Below are 20,302 nucleotides of genomic sequence, written 5' to 3' on the forward strand. Positions count from 1 at the left end.
AGTTTCCTCTTCATAAAAGGGTTCCCTACTAACAACTTATGTCACTACACAAGAACAAACAAGGCACAAGTTGATATTATAGGATCAGGACTCTTCATTCTGACAAACAGATCAGGTAATTTGTTAAGTGATAAACTCCTAAACTGTATTAATATTGCAGATAAGTACAAAAGGAGAATGAGAGATGAGGAGAGGTAGCGATTGTATTAAATTACAGATTTTTCTTACATCAGAAGACAGGTAAAGAGAGAGACTAGGTGATTCTGGGATTTTATTGTGAGCAGGGCAGTGGGTGTCTATAGGTAAACCGAGCTGAAACATTTGACTCTTATTCTGCAGAGTGTTATTGCTGTAAAGCTTCACTATGTCCAAGCAAAGAACCGTGCGCCTGGAGTGTGGAAAACCCACCCAAGTAATTTATGTGCTGGGAACTGAACTCAACATCGATATTTACAAGTAAGTCAGCAAACTGATTTGATTTTTTTTTTACTAGTTGATCCTTGTATATTTGCTCTTCAAACATTCTTCTTGCAAATACTGGACCTCTAAAATCTGAATCCCAAGGCTCCTCAGCTAGGGTAGCCATTTCCCAACTGACGTATCATCTATCCTCAGCTTCTCCTGGCCACATGCTCTGTGTGTCACCATGTGAACTCCCCTCTGTCTCACTAACAAATCCCCCCTTGGGTGGGTGTCTTTGGGCTGCTGCCTGTGAGGGTGAATTGCCATGATGGGATTGAAGAAGAGTTGCTAGGTATCACTGAAGCAGTTTTTCTTGCTAGTCTTGTAAAAGCACATGAAAATAAATACTGTATAACTTTAAAATGTACTAGCCAACTAATTCAATAGTACAAGCATGTACCAAATTTCCACCCACCTTGCCCTCCAGGTGCTGACAGTCATCTAGTACTTCCCTGAAATGTCCATAAGACTTTTCACACGTGACTTCTTGCCCCTGCAGGCATTCTTTCACTCTCAGCTTTTCATGAAGAATCATTAGCTCATTTTCTGTACCTATTATCACCCCACTAAGGAATATTTACTGACACCTGGGTTGCACAGGATGACAAACAAAGGGCCTTCACGTGCTTCACTTTCTTCTTAAAGGAGAAACTGGCCCATAAACAAAAACAAAGAACTGCCACAGGTGGAAGAACCCCAAGCCTCCAGCTTCTCAGCCTTTATGAGGAGGAAGCCCTGGAATATACGCATTGCACATGGAGAATCAAGACCAAGTGTAGTCTTGGTCAAGACCAGGTGTAACCCTTCATGTGAAGTGGCATTAGAGGGCGGAGTGTAATTGGACCAGGGCGTACGTAATTCAGTTCCCATTTTAAAGTCATACATTTACCACCTACTGCCCTTCTCAACTGACAAATCAGTACTTCTCCATGTTGAACATCATGAAAGAAACGCTGAGAAACAGGGTCACAGAATGTATTCTGGGTTGGGCACTTCAATGTCAACTAACAAGACTGACTCGGTAACATCACCACTGATCCAGCTGGTCGAGTCCTGAGGGACATAGCTGCCAGACTGGGCCTGTGTCAGGTGGTGAGGGAATCAACAAAATACCCTGAAAGGGAGAACTCAAGAAGAGATCACCAAGCTGGAGGATACAGTTGTATTTAGGAGAATAAAAACTGCTCCATGGTGACACCTGGTGGTCAAAGCCTGCAACTGCATGCAGACTCAAGCAGTTCTTAAAGTATTTCAAGATCACAGATTGTCACATTAATGGGCATTATCTGAAAGGCTTAACAGGTAGGTGTGGGCACATTTAAAATGGGAAATCCCTTTGAGGTGTTTATATAGGTGTTTCCAATGGAAGACATATCAGAACCCATTTTAATAACATATCTATTATATATTAAAAACAGTGCGTGATGGCAACAACCCAAAGCACCTGCATCTGTAGGTGGTGCTATCAGCATAATTTTATGTGACAACATTATGTGACAGTGCCACTTAAATAAAAAAATCAGTAACCTATCTACAGGTACCCATACATGGGTACAGTAGCATAGTGGTTATGTTACTGAACAAGTAATCCAGAGGCCTGGACTAATAATCCGGAGTCATAATTTCAAATCCCGTCACGGCAGCTGAGAAATTTAAATTCAATTAATTAAATAAAATCTGGAATATAAAAAAACTAGTATCTGTAATGGTGGACATGAAACTACCGGATTTGTCGTAAAAACCTATCTGGTTCACTAATGATATTTAGGGAAGGAAACCTGCTGTCCTTACCTGGTCTGGCCTATATGTGACTCCAGACCCACAGCAATGTGGTTGATTCTTAATCGCCCTCTGAAATGGCCTAGCAAGCCACTCAGTTGTACAATCTTGCTACAATAAGTCGTAATGAGAATAAAACCGGACGGAACACCTGGCATCGGACCACTAGGCACCAGACACGACAAAGGCAAACCAAGCCCAGTCGACCCTGCAAAGTCCTCCTCACTAACATCTAGGGACTTGTGCCAAAATTGGGAGAGCTGTCCCACAGACTAGTCAAGCATCAGCCTGACATAGCCATACTCACAGAATCATAACTTTCAGCTAACGTCCCAGGCTCTTCCATTACCATCCCTGGGTATGTCCTGTCCCAACGGCAGGACAGACCCAACAGAGATGGTGGTACAGTGATATACACTCAGGAGGGAGTGGCCCTGGGTGTCCTCAACATTGACTCTGGACCCCATGAAATCTCATGGCATCAGGTCAAACATGGGCAAGGAAACCTCCTGCTGATTACCACCTACCCCCCTCCCTCAGCTGATGAATCAGTCCTCGAGCACCACTTGGAGGAAGCACTGAGGATAGCAAGGGCACAGAACGTACTCTGGGCGGGGGACTTCAATGTCCATCACCAAGGGTGGCTCGGTAGCACCACTACTGACCGAGCTGGCTGAGGCCTGAAGGACATAGCTGCAGCAGGTGGTGAGCGAACCAACACAAGGGAAATACCTACCTGACCTCGTCCTCACAATCTACCTGTCGCAGATGCATCTGTCCATGACAGTATTGGGAGGAGTGACCACCACACAGTCTTTGTGGAGACGAAGTCCCGTCTTCACAATGAGGACACCATCCAACGTGTTGTGTGGCACTATCACCATGCTAAATGGGATAGATTCAGAACAGATCTAGCAGCTCAAAACTGGGCATCCATGAGGCATTGTGGGCCATCAGCAGCAGCAGAATTGTATTCCAGCACAATCTGTAACCTCATGGCCTGGCATATTCCTCACTCTACCATTACCAACAAGCCAGGGGATCAACCCTGGTTCAGTGAGGAGTGTAGAAGAGCATGCACCAGGTGTACCTAAAAATGAGGTGCCAATCTGGTGAAGCTTAAACACAGGACAACATGCATGCTAACAGCGGAAGCAACGTGCTATAGACAGAGCAAGGCGATTCCATAATCAACGGATCAGATCAAAGCTCTGCAGTCCTGCCACATCCAATCGTGAATGGTGGTGGACAATTAAACAACAAACGGGAGGAGCAGGATCTGTAAACATCCCCATCCTCAATGATGGCAGAGTCCAGCACGTGAGTGCAAAAGACAAGGCTGAAGGTTTGCAATCATCTTCAGTCAGAAGTGCCGAGTGGATGATCCATCTTGGCCTCCTCCCGATATCCCCACCATCACAGAAGTCAGTCTTCAGCCAATCTGATTCACTCCATGTGGTATCAAGAAACGGCTGAGTGCACTGGATACAAAAAAGGTTATGGACCCCTACAACATCCCGGCTGTAGTGCTGAAGACTTGTGCTCCAGAACTAGCTGCGCCTCTAGCCAAGCTGTTCCAGTACAGCTACAACACTGGCATTTACCCAACAATGTGGAAAATTGCCCAGGTATGTCCTGTCCACAAAAAGCAGGACAAATTCAATCCGGCCAATTACGCCCCATCAGTCTACTCTCAATCATCAGCAAAGTGATGGAAGGTGTTGTTGACAGTGCTATCAAGCGGCACTTACTCACCAATAACCTGCTCACCGATGCTCAGTTTGGGTTCCGCCAGGACCACTCGGCTCCAGACCTCATTATAGCCTTCGTCCAAATAAGGACAAAAGAGCTGAATTCCAGAGGTGAGGTGAGAGTGACTGCCCTTGACATCAAGGCAGCATTTGACCGAGTGTGGCACCAAGGAGCCCTAGTAAAATTGAAGTCAATGGGAATCGGGGGAAAACTCTCCAGTGCTGGAGTCATACCTAGCACAAAGGAAGATGGTAGTGGTTGTTGGAGGCCAATCATCTCAGCCCCAGGACATCGCTGCAGGAGTTCCTCAGGGCAGTGTCCTAGGCCCAACCATCTTCAGCTGCTTCATCAATGACCTTCCCTCCATCATAAGGTCAAAAATGGGGATGTTCGCTGATGATTGCACAGTGTTCAGTTCCATTCGCAACCCCTCAGATAATGAAGTAGTCCGTGCCCGCATGCTGCAAGACCTGGACAACATCCAGGCTTGGGCTCATAAGTGGCAAGTAACATTCGCGCCACACAAGTGCCAGGCAATGACCATCTCCAACAAGAGAGAGTCTAACCACATTGACATTCAACGGTAATACCATCGCCGAATCCCCCACCATCAACATCTTGGGGGTCACCATTGACCAGAAACTTAACTGGACCAGCCACATAAATACTGTGGCTACAAGAGCAGGTCAGAGGCTGGGTATTCTGTGGCGAGTGATTCATTTGCTGACTCCCCAAAGTCTTTCCACCATCTACAAGGCACAAGTCAGGAGTGTAATGGAATACTCTCCACTTGCCTGGATGAGTGCAGCTCCAACACTCAAGAAGCTCGACACCATCCAGGACAAAGCAGCCCGCTTGATTGGCACCCCATCCGCCACCCTAAACATTCACTTCCTTCACCACTGGCACACCGTGGCTGCAGTGTGTACCATCCACAGAACGCACTGCAGCAACTTGCCCAGGCTTCTTCGACAGCACCTTCCAAACCCACGACCTCTCCACATAGAAGGACAAGGGCAGCAGGCACATGGGAACAACAACCTGCACGTTCCCCTTCAAGTCACACACCACCCGACTTGGAAATATATCGCTGTTCCTTCATCGTCGCTGGGTCAAAATCCTGGAACTCCCTACCTAACAGCACTGTGGGAGAACCTTCAACACACGGACTGCAGCGGTTCAAGAAGGCGGCTCACCACCACCTTCTCAAGGGCAATTAGGGATGGGCAATAAATGCTGGCCTTGCCAGCAACGCCCACATCCCATGAACAAATTTTTTAAAAATCCCTCCAGGTGGGAAAATAAAAATCAGAAAGAATGCGCATAAAATTGGGTAACCTTGTGACATAGAAGATAGAGATTAGGGATAAAGGGAATGTACTCTGATGAGCGGGATGTGACAAATGGTGTCGCCCATGGATCTGTACTGGGGCATCAGCTTTTCACCATATATATCAGTGAATTGGATGAAAGAATAGAGAGTTGTATATGCAAGTTTGAAGATGATACTAAGTTAGCAGGCACAGAAGGTTGTGTAGATGATAGCAGGAAGTTACAAAGAGACATAGATTAAGTGAGTGTGAGGTCATTCATTTTGGATCCAAGAAAGACAAATTGTAATATTTTTTAATGGCGAAAGATTAGGAATTGTGGAGGGGCAAAGTGGTTTAGGTATCTATGTAAATAAATCACTAAAAACTAATGCACAGGTACTAAAAGTAATCAAAATGACTAATGGAATATTGGCCTTTATCTTAAGGGGCTTGAATACAAAAGTGAGGAAGTGATGCTTCAGTTGTACAGAGCCCTGGGTCAGACCCAGTACTGCATTCAGTTTTGGGTCCTGCACCTCAGGAAGGATATATTGGCTTTGAACATAAGAAATAGGAGCAGGAGTAGGCCATCCAGCCCCTCGAGCCTGCTCCGCCATTCAACAAGATCATGGCTGATTATCTACCTCAACGCCATTTTCCTGCACTATCCCCATATCCCTTGATACCTTTAATATCTAGAAATCTATCGATCTTTGTTTTGAATGTACTCAATGACTGAGCCTCCACAGCCCTCTGGAGTAGAGAATTCCAAAGATTCACCACCCTCTGAGTGAAGAAATTTCTCCTCATCTCAGTCCTAAATGGCCTACCCCTTATTCTGAGACTGTGACTCCCCAGCCAGGGGAAACATCCTCCCTGCATCTATCCTGTTGAACCCTGTAAGAATTTTGTATGTTTCAATGAGATCACCTCTCATTCTTCTAAACTCTAGAGAACACAGGCCTAGTCTACTCAATCTCTCCTCACACAACAATCCCACCATCCCAGGAATCAGTCTGGTGAACCTTCGTTGCAAGCCTCTATGGCAAGTAGATCCTTTCTTAGGTAAGACCACCAAAATTGTACAAAATACTCCAGGTGCGGTCTCACCAAGGCCCTATATAATTGCAGTAAGACATCTTTACCCCTGTACTCAAAGCCTCTTGTAATAAAGGCTAACATACCATTTGCCTTCCTAATTGCTTGCTGCACCTGCATCTTAGCTTTTAGTGACTCATGTACAAGAACACCCAGGTGGATCCCTATGAACATCAACATTTCCCAATCTCTCACCATTTAAAAATACTTTGCATTTCTGTTTTTCCTACCAAAATGGATAACTTCACATTTTTCCACATTACATTCCATCTGCCATGTTCTTGCCTACTCACTTAGCCTGTCTATATCCCCTTGAAGCCTCTTTCAATCCTCCTCACAACTGACATTCCCACCTAGTTTTGTGTCATCAGCAAACTTGAAAATATTACATTTGGTCCCTTCGTCCAAATCATTGATATATATTGTGAATAGCTGGGGCCCAAGCACCGATCCCTGCGGTACCCCACTAGTCACAGTCTGCCAACCTGAAAAAGACCCATTTATTCCTACTCTCCGTTCTCTATCTGTTAACCAATTCTCAATCCATGCCAGTATATTACCCCAGTTCCATGTGCTCTAACTTTGTTCACCAACCTCCTGTGTGGGACCCTATCAAAAGCCTTCTGAAAATCCAAATACACCACTGGTTTCCCCTTTTCTATTCTACTAGTTACATCCTCAAAGAACTCCATAGGTTTGTCAAACATCATAAATCCATGCTGACTCTGCCAAATCCTATTATTATTTTCTAGGTGTCCTGTTATCACATCCTTTTCCCTACTACTGATGTCAGGCTCACAGGTCTGTAGTTCCGTGTTTTCTCTCTCCCTCCTTTCTTAAATAGTGGGATTACATTTGCTACCCTCCAATCTGCAGGAACCGTTCCAGAATCTCTAGAATTTTGGAAGATGATAACCAATACATTCACTATCTCTATGGCCACCTCTTTCAAAACCCTGGGATGTAGATCATCAGGTCCTTGGGATTTATCAACTTTCAGTCCCATTAATTTCTCTAGTACTATTTTTTTTTTGCTAATACTAATTTCTTTCAGTTCCTCATTCTTGTCAGGCGCTTGGTTCTGTAGTACTTCTGGGAGGTTTATTGTGTCTTCTTCCATGAAGACAGACACAAAGTATTTGTTTAATTTCTCTGCTATTTCCTTATTCCCTATTATAAATTCTCCTGGCTCTGTCTGTAGGGGACCCACATTTGCCTTCGCCAGTCTTTTCCTTTTTACATACCTATAGAAGCTTTTACAGTCCGTTTTTATGTTTCTCGCTCGTTTACTCTCATATTCTATTTTCCCTTTATCAATTTCTTGGTCCTCCTTTGCTGAATTCTAAAATGCTCCCAATCCTCAGGCTTATTGCTTTTTCTGGCAACTTAAATGCCTCTTTCTTTGATTTAATACTATATTTAATTTCTCATTAGCCACGGTTGGACCACTTTTCCTGTTGGGTTTTTGTGCCTTAATATATTTGTTGCAAATTATGGATTAATTCTTTAAATGCTAACCATTGCCTGTCTACAGTCAGACCTTTTAATGTAGTTCCCCAATCAACCACAGCCAACTTGCACCTCATACCTTCATAGTTTCCTTTGTTTAGATTTAAGACACTAGTTTCGGATTGAACTACATCACTTTCAAACTTAATGAAGAATTCTATCATATTGTGGTCACTCTTCCCCGAGGGCTCCTTTACAACAAGATTATTAATTAACCCTTTCTCATTGCAAAATACCAGATCTAAAATAGCCTGTTTCCCAGTTGGTGCCTCAACATACTGATCTAGAAAACCATCTCGTATACATTCCAGGAATTCGTCCTCCACGGTATTAGTGCTAATTTGGTTTGCCCAATCTATATGTGGAGAGGGCAGATTCACCACAATGAACACTGGGGATTAAAGGGTTGCATTATAAGAACATGTTGCATAAAATTGGTTTGTATTCTCTTGCATTTGGAGGTTTGAGGGGTGATCTAATCAAGGTATTTAAAATTATAAAGGGATTCTATAGGGTAGATAACGAGAAACTATTTCTTCTGGTGGGGGAATCCAGAACAAGGGGGCATAATCTTAAAATTAGTATTTTAGATAAATGGTCATGCACAACTGTACAGATCTGGATAGTTTATTATTGCTGTGAGAGAAATCAGCTTGGAGCTATTGGGCCCGATGTTAGCAGGGCTGCGGGTTCTCGGCGGGGGGGCTATCGGGCGCGTGGGTAACGCGCCTGGTGAAATTAGTCAGTTTCCCGCGCAATCGTAGCAGACAATTCACTAATTGGAGCCACTTACCTGCTCCTCCGGGTTCCCCACTGCTGATCTGCGCGTCGGGCGGGCTGCGCATGCGCAGTAAGATCTGTCAGCTGGAGGCGCTCTAGTTAAAGGGGCAGTCCTCCACTGACAGATGCTGCAACAAATAGAACAAATTACAGCATGGAGCAGCCCAGGGGGAAGGCTGCTCCCAGTTTAATGATGCCTCACTCCAGGTATCAATACATGGGGTGAGGAGGAGGGGGAGGACAGAGATCTTCCTCCCGGCCGGCGGGAGGAAGTGGCCTGCCTCTGCCACCAGGAAGGCCTGGCTCGAGGTGGCAGAGGAGGTCACCAGCACCACCAACATATCGCCCACCTGCATACAGTGCAGGAGGCGGTCCAATGACCTCAGTAGGTCAGCCAAAGTGAGTATACGTAGTCTTTCCCCTACACTCCGTCTGCCACATCACTGCCCCCACCCCACATCTCCTTCTGCACAGCCAACACTACTCTGTCACATCACCCCTCACACCCACTCAAACCTCATCCTCATCTTACCTGCACCTACTCACCTCGCCAGTACTCATCCCGCCACTACCACTCAACCCAATCCTCATACAATCTCATGGCTCTATCTCATACTCACCCTCTCGTGCATCTCTTTCACAGCCAGCCTCACTCAACCTGCCACTACTTGTGCTGCAGCCACAGGGCATGCATCACATATGTGCAGTAGGCAGCGTAAGGCAAACGTGTCGTGAGCATGAAGGAGATGCACAAGGGTGTTTGAGGGTTTGTCATGGGTGTTACTTATATTGAATTTCTGAACAACTGACATTACATATTATATTGGCACCACTACTGCCATGTCTTCGCGAATCCTGTCTGGTTTGTGCAATAATGCCCGCTCCTGAGGATCACTATGAGGAGCCACAACTGATGCCACCCATTGTGTCACTGCAGAGTGGGTGTAGGTGTATTTGCAGGGCTCTTCTGCGCAGACGACTGGGAGACATCGGCGATGTTCCCGGTTGCACCCTGGAAGGATGCGGAGGAGAAGTTGTTGAGGGCAGTGGTGACTTTGACAGCGACAGGTAAGAAGATGGTGCTCGGGCTAGCCAGGAGCAGCTCGGCATGAAAGAGGCTGCAGATGTCCACGACTACATGTCGAATGACTCTGAGCCTCCGTGTGCACTGCTGCTCAGAGAGGTCCAGGAGGCTGAGCCTCGGTCTGTGGACCCTGTGGCGAGGGTAGTGCCCTCTGCGACGCATCTCTCTCTGTGGTAGCCCTCCCTCCTGCTGTGCAGGTGGATGTGTCACAGCACTCTGTTGTGGAGCTCCACGTGTCAGAGGTGGACGGCGTGGATGGCGAGGCTGGTGAGGCTGGTGATGCTGGTGATGCTGTTCGCCCTCCGAGGAGGTCATGACTGCAGCTACAGCGGCCCCCATCCGCAAGATGTACATCTGAGGGGGTCTGCAAGGTAGGTACATGTCTCTGGACCCCGGGGTAAGTGTGCAAGTTGGTGACTTTGACTGTCAGGAGAAGGGTGGTGGAGACCAAACTTTGTCCCAAGTGACAGAGTGGCCTCCTGCAATGGGTGAGGGTCTCCCCCCCTCCACCTGTCAAATGGACCTTTGCAGCTGCCACAGGCTGACAGCTGCAACACGTCCATTTGACCTGGGAGTGTTTCCCCCAGTGTGGGAAACAGTCCCACTTTGTTCTAAAATCCCACATAATCCCTTAATCAGGTCAGTTAATGACCTGAAATACCTAAATAAATACCTTCAAGTGGCATCCCGCTGGCTTTAATTGCCTGCAGGATTCCCACCAGTGGGGGCTGCGCGTTCACCCATCACCCCTGTGCTCGCTGACCTACATTGGCTCCTAGTCCACAAATGCCTCGATTTTAAAATTCTTATCCTCATGCTCAAATCCCTCTGTGGTCTCATCCCTCCCTATCTCTGAAACCTCCTCCAGCCCTGCAATACTCCGAGAACTCCACGTTCCTCCAACTCTGGCCTTGTGTATCCCCTGGTTCCTTCACCCCACCATTGGTGGCCGTTTAAGCCCTAAGCTCTTCAATTCCCTCCCCAAACCCCTCTGCCTCCCTCTCCTCCTTTAAGACTCTGCTTAAAACCAAGCATTTGGCTCGTTGTCAATTTTTGTCTGATTACACTCCTATGAGGCGCCTTGGGATGTTTATCTACATTAAAGACATTATATGAATGCAAGTTGTTTTTGTTGGCCAGCTATTTTCAGTTTTCTACCTCATAACAATCAATCAAATAGTCACTTTACATTTCAGCTGCAATCTTTTAAGAGCTGCAGCTCCACCTGCATCTGATTCCCCACCCTGCTGATTATGAGTTCTTGTTGGCAGGTGCAATCTGGGCTGGGAACTCAGCCCAGTGCCATGTTTACATGCTCTAAGTTTGTTGTTCTGAGTGGCATTACAACTGAAAGTTTTAGTCCCAATTAGTGCTGAATTGGGGCATTTCTAATATGTGGGCCATTCCTACTAGGAACTGGATTAAGACTCCCTGAACTAATTTAATGTAGGACTGTTGCAGCCAGTACAATGCCCTGTTTTAACTGAATTAGGTTTCTCATTTGGATGAAGCAAATAACTACCTAGACTTAAATATTTTCTCTTTTCCTTCAGGCCATCACCTCCAGGATCCCAGACATTTGAAGTCCGCTCTAGTCCTGGTGTTAAATGTTCCATTTCAGATCAACACAACGTAAGCATTGTAGCTGAACATGCAACAAGATGGGCCCTCAACAAAGGGACCTTGATTGTGGTCACAATGGACAAAACAAGCAATGGTCTCAACGAGAGCAAGGTAACATTGTAATGACTCTGCAGAAGTACCTTATTAAGATTATAGTGAATGATGCAGTAGATTTATGTTGAAATAGAATGGCCTGTAAAGTACTTAAGTGGAAAACAGAAGATGGTAAAAATCTAGAAGTGATTTCAGCATGAGACAATAGGAGGCATAATGAGAGAAATTAAAGACATTTCTGACACACAGAGAATCTGTGAACAGCTGAGGAGTTGGGGAATGAGGCAGGTGGAAATTGAAGCATGAAAAACTCGCACAATGGGTAGGAGATAAAAAGTGCTGGTCGACACCAACGTTGAAGCACACCCTACCAGCGTGATGTTCTGACAGAAGGTTGCCCCCCCCTAGAAATACCAGCAAACCCATCCCACATCACCAGCACTTTCTGCCAAAGAGAAAGTAAGGGGCTGTGGTTAACATCTGAAATAATTAAAGTCAGTATTAAGTTTGGAGGGTTGTAATGTGCCTAATAAAAAGATGAGGTGCTGTTCCTCACTCTGACAGAGAGGTCAGAGTGGGAGTGGCGAATTCAAGTGGCAAGCAACAGGCAGCTTGTGGTTGCACTTGCAGACAGAACTGGAAAGCGGCCACCTAATCCATGTCACCTGCATTTTATTCTCCCAGGCTCCAGGTTATGTTCCTTTTTAAATGTTGTTCATCTATAATATTCTCCAGTTTTAAAGAAGGCCCCTCACCCAAAATGTTAACTTATCTGTTCTCTCCACAGATGCTGCCTGACCTGCTGAGTGTTTACAGGATTTTCTGCTTTTTTTCCCAATTTTCCAGCATATGTAGTTTTTTTGCTATCCATTTAACCCCACTCTTTGCTTTTGACCCCATCTCTTTACCTATGAAGCTAAGAAGGTGCAGGGTTCAAACCCTGCTCCAGATACTCCCAGTGAGCTCTGAATTCTGGGTTGACATCCAACAGGATACTCATGTCCAGTAGGTGTGGGTGTCCCTCATCATTGTATGGGTTGTGAGAGCCCATATAACCACCCCACCGTATAGGACTGACCACCCATAACAGCCAGTATAAAGATGGTTATGGCCACGGAAGGAGTGTTCTCGTGGCAGCCTATCAGACTGTTAATCAGCCTGACAGCAAACCCTTCCACTACTTTATTCTATTCTCCAGGAATATAAGATTAAATGCAAGAGATTTATGATGGAGAAACTGGAAGATACTATACAGTGTGAACTCACGAAGCTACATTCCCTTTAATACCATATGTCCTAATATTCATGACAAGTCTTGTTAAGTGTTCACTAATTCCATCCTATATTATGGCTCTAGATGTTTAGCCACACTGAGGTAAGACTAGCTGGTCTGTAATTTGATGACGTACCTCTTTCCCTTTTCTTCAATTGACTTCAACAGAAAGGAAAGCTGGGCGAGGTGATCCAATATCCCCCATTTTACACAATCACTGAAAGTTCAAATTACCCCCTTTGTTCCTAATCTGGTTTCTGATCTCTTCCTGTAGGTTACAGTTACATTTTATGGAGACAAGTTGGAAAGCCCGATTGACAAGATGATCATCCAACTCACAGCTGTCAGTAAGTGATTGACATTCGGGTCTAGAAATTCCATGTGCTGAGTTGCATTGCTTTCATGTCAATGGAAAAGGGTCTGGAGAGGTACTTACACCAGAATTTTGTGAGTCAGCTTATTTACATCTTCAATGGAGTAGTAATTGGTGTAAAACCTGAGTTAGACAGGAATAACATGCTGGGGTGCACAGAAACTAGAGTGCAGCTTTTAAAAAGCCAATTCCAGCTGAAAGCTGCAGCAGCAGCTCAGTAAGGAATAATATTCGGCTCAGACAGCTGGCTGCCAGCTGGGCTTGACTGGATGCATCGTGACTGTTTTTGTGCCACATTACAAGAATGTCTCGCATAGCACAACCTGGCAAGATGCATCCAAAGAAGGGGCACAGAGGTGGAGAAGAAAATGCCGCAATTTCAAACCTCAACTTTCCTTGATGAAATAAAGCTTAGGAGAGACTGAGTGTTAGGTGTTTGTGGCAGGAAACCTATCAAAAAGATCAGTCATGCCACTTGGAGGCAGGTGGCACTGGCATTGAGTACAAACTCTCTCTTCCCCCAAGGACTGCAGACAAGTGCTGCAAAAAGTTCAATGACTTAACCAGTGCAGGTAGGATAACACACTAGTCGTTCTCCCTTTTCTTCCTTGGGCACCCTGGTCACCAGCACACTCTAAAAGCAACACTTTTACAATTAACCCTTCACAATGCACTTTAAGGGGAGCACTAACTCTGAATCTTACATTATGGTTAGCCAAATCCCCTAACAGCAAATACTTGTGTGCACAACCCTAAAACCCTTTCCTTCACTTTGACAGGCTGATATACCCAAATCTTACTGCTCTCATGCCAATCAGCAGACAGTCCCCAACTCCTAGCTAACTTTTTATCCCTTTTTTTACAGGCATATCCCTGGATGTGGATGCAGATCGTGATGGTAAAATTGAGACGAATAATCCAAATAAGGTGATTAAAAATGGAACCTACGCAGTTTATGTTTTACAATACATTTTGGATGAATTCCCATGGGATTCTCTCACTCGTTAACTGTAATTTTGGCAGAAGAGCTGGAGAAATACCAGAAAACAACTATCTGCATTTATATAGCGCCTTTAACGTAGTAAAACATCCCAAGGTACTTCACAGGAGCATTATCAGACAAAATTTGACACCGAGCCACATAGAGATATTAGGACAGGTGACCAAAAGCTTGATTAAATAGGTAGGCTTTAAGGAGCGGCTTAAAGGAGGAAAGTGAGTTGGAGAGGTTTAGGGAGGGAATTCCAGCATTTAGGGCCTAGGCAATTGCAAGCATGGCCACCAATGGTGGAGTGAAGGAAATTGGGAATGCGCAAGAGCCGAGAATTGGAGGAGTGCAGAGATCTTGGAGGGTTGTAGGGCTGGTGGAGGTTAGAGATAGGGTGGGACAAGGCCATGGAAGGATTTGAACATGAGGATGAGAATTTTAAAATCGAGGTATTCCTAGACCAGCAGCCAATGTAGGTTAGCAAGCAGAGGGGTGATGGATGAGCTGGACTTGGTGTGAATTAAGATACGGGCAGCAGAGTTTTGGATGAGCTCAAATTTATGGAGGGTGGTAAGTGTTTGCGTCATTTTTCTGGGGTTTCCGTAGCTCTTCTGCTGAAGTTACAGTGGACAAGTGGGAGAATCTCTGGGACTTCACTCCCATTGTGTGACAAAAGGGATTGCAAAGAATTCAGACAGTGTTGAATGGAGGCTTCTGTATATACCAACTGTGAATAAATTGGGCAGAAAGCAGAAGTTGGTCTCAATCTAATGCTACGACAAATTGAACTGGTTTTCCCTAGAGTTACTGCTTGTTTCTGGGCAGTTTTGGAGCACTAAACTGAGAAAAATGGCATGATAAGGGCGATTGCTGCAAATCTGCAACCCCCGCCACCCCCAAAAAAAAAATCTGCATCAGAACTGTCCTCCCCAAAATCAACTATTCCCCTCTAATGCTTACCTGGAGCCCAAACCCCCTCCCCCGCAACCACACTTAAATAAGGGTAGGTGGGTGTGTCCAATATTCCCCATCTTTTGTCCAAACCTGACTCTAATTAAAACCACCACTATATAAGTGGTTGTATGAGCAGCACAGTAGCAGATACTTTTTGAGGAAACCAATTTGTTTGCTGAAACTGAAGGTTTGTGCTACTCTACCTGCATAATGATTTTAGATGTTTGGTGCTGTACAGGTTCTGTCAATACGTTTCCTGCCATCTTTAGTCAGTTCTGCAGAAAATACAGTTTTAGATTGGGAACACTGATTTCCCGATGAGATATTACCTATTCGTATATCTTGAAGAGTAGGAGGCGGAAAAGTATATGGAAGAGGCTAGATTAGAGACACTTAGAATAAAGCATCATAGAAGATGTTTGCTTCCTACATGTAGATACCCACTCAACAGGGTCTACAGACCAAGAAAGTCTACACTTAGATTTCTCTGCACTTCAGTGCCTCATAAGGCTATGCTTCTCTCCTGGAGGCAATTTTGGGGATATGTTGGTTGTTGCCTGCAGACCCACAGACCACTTCTACCTTGGGTCCAGCATTGTGTGTACCAATCGAAGTAACCACTGCCTTAATTGTTTTGTGACTAGATTTTTCACCTTAGTCAGGCAGAGGGTCACCATTGTTTAAAGGTAACTGATGCTGTCTTCAGGCCGGCTGCACAGTTTATTTCCTTCTCAAAGGAATCACAAAAACAGTAAGCGCTATCCAATTTTACAAACTTGCAGGGTTCCCAAAGGTGCAAGGAGCAACTGATGGAATGTATGGCATTCAAGGCTCCATATAGGGAGAGGTTAGACAGACTGGGACTTTTTTCCCTGGAGAGTAGGAGGTTAAGGGGTGATCTTATAGAAGTCTATAAAATAATGAGGGGCATAGATAAGGTCGATAGTCAAAATCTTTTCCCAAAGGTAGGGGAGTCTATAACGAGGGGGCATAGATTTAAGGTGAGAGGGGAGAGATACAAAAGGGTCCAGAGGGGCAATTTTTTCACTCAAAGGGTGGTGAGTGTCTGGAACGAGCTGCCAGAGGCAGTAGTAGAGGCGGGTACAATTTTGTCTTTTAAAAAGCATTTGGACAGTTACATGAGTAAGATGGGTATAGAGGGATATGGGCCAAGTGCAGGAAATTGGGACTAGCTTAGTGGTATAAACTGGGCGACATGGACATGTTGGGCCGAAGGGCCTGTTTCCACGTTGTAACTTCTATATGAGAACCTCATTGTTCTCATGAAAAGGCAAGGCTTTCATTCAATTAATGTGCAGCTAGTGAGCAATACCAATTACCTTATCCTGCACGTTAATGCCCGGTACCCAGGACACGAAGCCATGAATCATAATGATTGATCGGTGATCAGGGCTATCCCCTGCAGCCATGGCTTCCACAGACAGAGGGAGAGACTCAGGGTTTTCAGTAGGTGTTCCTCTCCCGCATGCATTTCTTTGGCACTGGTTATACGTGACCATTTCCTTTGCATGGAGAGAACACAATGTTAAATCAATGTGAGTGGCAGGGACACATTTTTTCCCATATGAGCATGTTTCCCATGATGACAAGAGGTGATGGTGTGTTGTCCCTTTAAATTAACAGTCCTTCAAGACTAGCAGAACCCCTTGTGGTAGGCTATGCAAGTCTCTATTATTTGCATAGGATGTGCATTGGGAACAGTGCCTTCACTTATCTTTGATGTGGAGATGCCGGTGATGGACTGGGGTTGACAAATGTAAGGAATCTTACAACACCAGGTTATAGTCCAACTGTTTTATTTAAAAATCACAAGCTTTCGGAGGCTTTCTCCTTTGTCAGGTGAGCGAACCTGACGAAGGAGAAAGCTTGTGATTTTTAAATAAAACAGTTGGACTATAACCTAGTGTTGTAAGATTCCTTACATTCACTTATCTTGGACACCCTTGAGATAATTGAACCTCTTCCTGCACTGTGTACCAGTTCTTGAGTCGGTGGAAGTTGCACTTACTGTTTGAGTGGCCTCCCTCTATACAGTCTGAACCACCCTCTTATGGAACTTCCTGCCCTCAGCCCCCAAAAGTATTTCCTTTCCAGCCCTTACATCAGTCAGTAAAACATCCACAGCTGGATTTCAGAATCTGGGAATCTTTCCTGCTGTTGACCCTGCATCCTAAGGCTGCTGCTTTCTCATTCATTGAGGCTCCTGCTCTTCAAAAATACAAGCACCCTTTAATTGTCTGCAGCGTTTTAAGCACTGCAGCAGCACTCTCTTTCCCTCTGCCACTGTGGTAACCCAACAAAAAGCGATATTGTTGCTTCTAATATGCCCTGCATACTTAATTAGGGACCCTTTAAGATCCTCTTTAAAACCCACCACTTTGAATAAGTTTTTGGTTACCACTCCTAATTTCCCCTTCTTTGCCTTGGTGTTCATTTTCTCCACACATCAAGGAAGTAAATATTTTTCTAAGTTAAAGGCAAGTTGTAATATTTTTTCTTTACCTTACCAGGGTTCTTGGTCATGGGGTCCTAACGGACATGGAGCTGTTCTTCTTGTGAACTGTGACAAGGATAGGCTGGATACTACTGCACCTGACAATAGTGATGAAGCAGTGACCATATTTGAAGGTGACAAGAAACATGTACTTTTTAATGTGGTAAGGTATCGCTGGCTGAATTGGGTGCACTCAGGCTGGTGCGAATGAGATCTTTTTGGGAGTACGTAAAAGTTGAGATGTAACTGAAAAAAACACTAACAAAAAATCACTTCTTCTCAGAGGTGACTAAAAATATGCCAAGAAAAGTATAGAATTCTAGTCAGTTGACTCATTATTGACCCTAAGAATGTAGCTACCCCATTGTTTTACTGACAAATGTGGATATTTCTTCTTTTCAGACCTCGGAGATATGTCTCCTATGATCCTAAGAACCGAAGGACCCAACTCGCTGCCGTCTGGCTACAAACTCCAACTGTACATTTCAGCTTCTGATAAAGAGAAAGTGCGAGTCTTTCGTCATGATCTAAGTGAGTCTATCTGTCGGACGTCCTCCAGAAGGAGTATATTTTCATTAAGGTCCTTCTTCCCTTTCAATTTCCAGGTTTTTAAAACCCAAGTTTGGCAACACCTAAATCCTGCTTCCTGATTTGTCTAATTTTCTCTTTTCTTGTCACCTTGATGCTGTACTACATTATGGATTTTGGCTGTTCATTCAGGTTTCTTAATTTTATAAAATAAAATCCTTCACAAGAGAAACTTTGAACTTCCAACTCTCAATTTGTTTCTTGCACTCCCTTCATTTTCACCTTTGCTTACAAGTTTTCTTATTCAAGACGTCATTCAATTGTTATTTCACTTTTTTCTTTTTTTTTTCTGAACACTGCAGTAAAAATGACAAATGTCCTGGATAGAAAGAAGCTGTCGGTTGTTATGGATTACACAAAAGGGAACAATAAGTATCATTTCTTTGCCGAAGGGCTCATATTTCCAGATGAGGGGATTAACAACTTGGTGACCATCAACCTCAGCCTGCTTGAACCACTGGTAAAATTCTGACCTAATTCTGAATGTATGTTTTGTGGAATCGTTCTATGAATGGTGGGACTGGATGCATCAGTGGGTTTTGGCCTTTGAATCCAGTGCAGACTGTAAGATTCTAGCTGCCTTGTCTCACTAATTAATAGGTTCTAGTGTCAGTAACTTTAATACTTTATTAAGAAATATAAGATTAGCAGATTTTCTGTCCTCCTCCGTATCTTTTATTGACACATCAATCATAGTAAATATGTAAGTCCTGCGCACCCACAGTAACTTGCACCGGTCAGCCTGCTGGGTGGAACCTTGGTGTCTTAAGCTCAAGCTGTGCCCTTGCAGCTAGCAAAAGAAAGCTGGAAACTTTCTAATGTGATTTACAAGGACACATTCCTTGGTACCTAACAGCTTTCAGTTGCTTTCCGTCAGTAATTTTCTCATGGAACAGGCTGGATGCACCAATAAGTCTCTTTCTGTCTGTCATTTTTCATACGTTCAGATGTATCCATATGAAAACTAACTTGCCTATTAATTGTTATTTCGTATAGTTTCACAATCATAGGTATAAACATTCATTATAATTTAATCTATACTTTTACTCACTCTTGCTTCATCCTATATCATTAATGAGACAAAGCCCTGTTCTTCCTCCTTATCTCATTCTGTTCCATCTAGCCAGCTGTGAGAAATGCCTTATCAGTGTTGCCTTGGCGACCTGTCTGCAGTGAAGTGCCTGTCTGCTTCCATTTTAAGCTAGCACCACTTTCCCATAACGCATATTATGTTAGCCATTTTATGTTAATATATCTCAAACCTACACAGGCTGATTGGGTGAAAGTCTCTTCGTATGCAGGTGGATCCTGATGTGCTAACAGCAGAAGTGCACGTAATCTAGGCTGACACTTCAGTGCAGTACTGAGGGAGACCTGCACTGTTGGTGGTGGCATTTTTGGATGAGATCTTATACCCAGGCCCCATCTGCCCTCTTGGGTGGACATAAATGATCTCCTGGAACTATTTGAAGAAGAGCAGAGGAGTTCTCCTGGTGTCCTGTGCAATATTTATCCCTCAAACATCATCACTAAAACAGATCATCCAGCCATTTATCTCATTGCTGTTTGTGGGACCTAGCTGTGTACAAATTGGCAGCTGCATTTTGCCTATATTACAACAGTGACTACACTTCAAAAAAAGTACTTCACTGGCTGTAAAGCACTTTGGGACCTCCTAAGGTTGTGAAAGGCAGTATATAAATACAAGTTCTTTCTTTCCAATGTAAACATGGATTGTGTACACAGTTGAGTTCATTCTGGGTGTGCTTTCAACTTTTGGGGCTTTGAAAATGGCAGGGAAATGTAAACTTCTGTCTTGTAAAAGAACTTGGCAGAAGTCTTCGACAGTGAGGGATTTGAAAGGGTGTGGGGGAGAACAGGCAGGTGTGAAGTGATTTTACTGGTTGAGTCAACCATTATTTACCGAAAGCTTTGGGCTGACAGTTGTGTCCTCCTTTCTCTGGCTGCTGACTGTCCTGTTCCCTGTTCCCTGTCCCCTTCTTCCTGTGCACCCTCTTCATGCTGTGGGGAAGGAAGTCCTTCCATAACCTCTTTATAATCACCTTTCAGCTTCTAGAAGTAGGAAGCCTCTCTCTTCATCTTCATGTTATGTAGTACATATCATGCTATAATAATTCTTGAGACGCTCCTTGAGCT

At 44.5% G+C, this 20,302-nt stretch overlaps 1 protein-coding gene across 3 annotated transcripts in view; it reads left to right on the forward strand.

Moving 5' to 3' along the window:
* The window catches only part of LOC137301126 (protein-arginine deiminase type-2-like), a 44,860-nt gene that overhangs the window by 6,780 nt on the left and 17,778 nt on the right, over nucleotides 1-20,302 (forward strand). For all 3 annotated transcript variants that reach the window (XM_067970558.1, XM_067970557.1, XM_067970559.1), the window contains exons 2-8: nucleotides 340-456; nucleotides 11,331-11,511; nucleotides 13,002-13,074; nucleotides 13,966-14,027; nucleotides 17,574-17,691; nucleotides 17,960-18,088; nucleotides 18,448-18,605. In XM_067970558.1, coding sequence (XP_067826659.1) covers nucleotides 365-456; nucleotides 11,331-11,511; nucleotides 13,002-13,074; nucleotides 13,966-14,027; nucleotides 17,574-17,691; nucleotides 17,960-18,088; nucleotides 18,448-18,605 — 813 coding nt within the window. In that variant the 5' untranslated portion in view covers nucleotides 340-364. The remainder of the gene's footprint in view (nucleotides 1-339; nucleotides 457-11,330; nucleotides 11,512-13,001; nucleotides 13,075-13,965; nucleotides 14,028-17,573; nucleotides 17,692-17,959; nucleotides 18,089-18,447; nucleotides 18,606-20,302) is intronic.

Source organism: Heptranchias perlo, chromosome 32 (assembly GCF_035084215.1).
Source record: "Heptranchias perlo isolate sHepPer1 chromosome 32, sHepPer1.hap1, whole genome shotgun sequence".
In the NCBI taxonomy this organism is placed as follows: Eukaryota; Metazoa; Chordata; class Chondrichthyes; order Hexanchiformes; family Hexanchidae; genus Heptranchias; species Heptranchias perlo.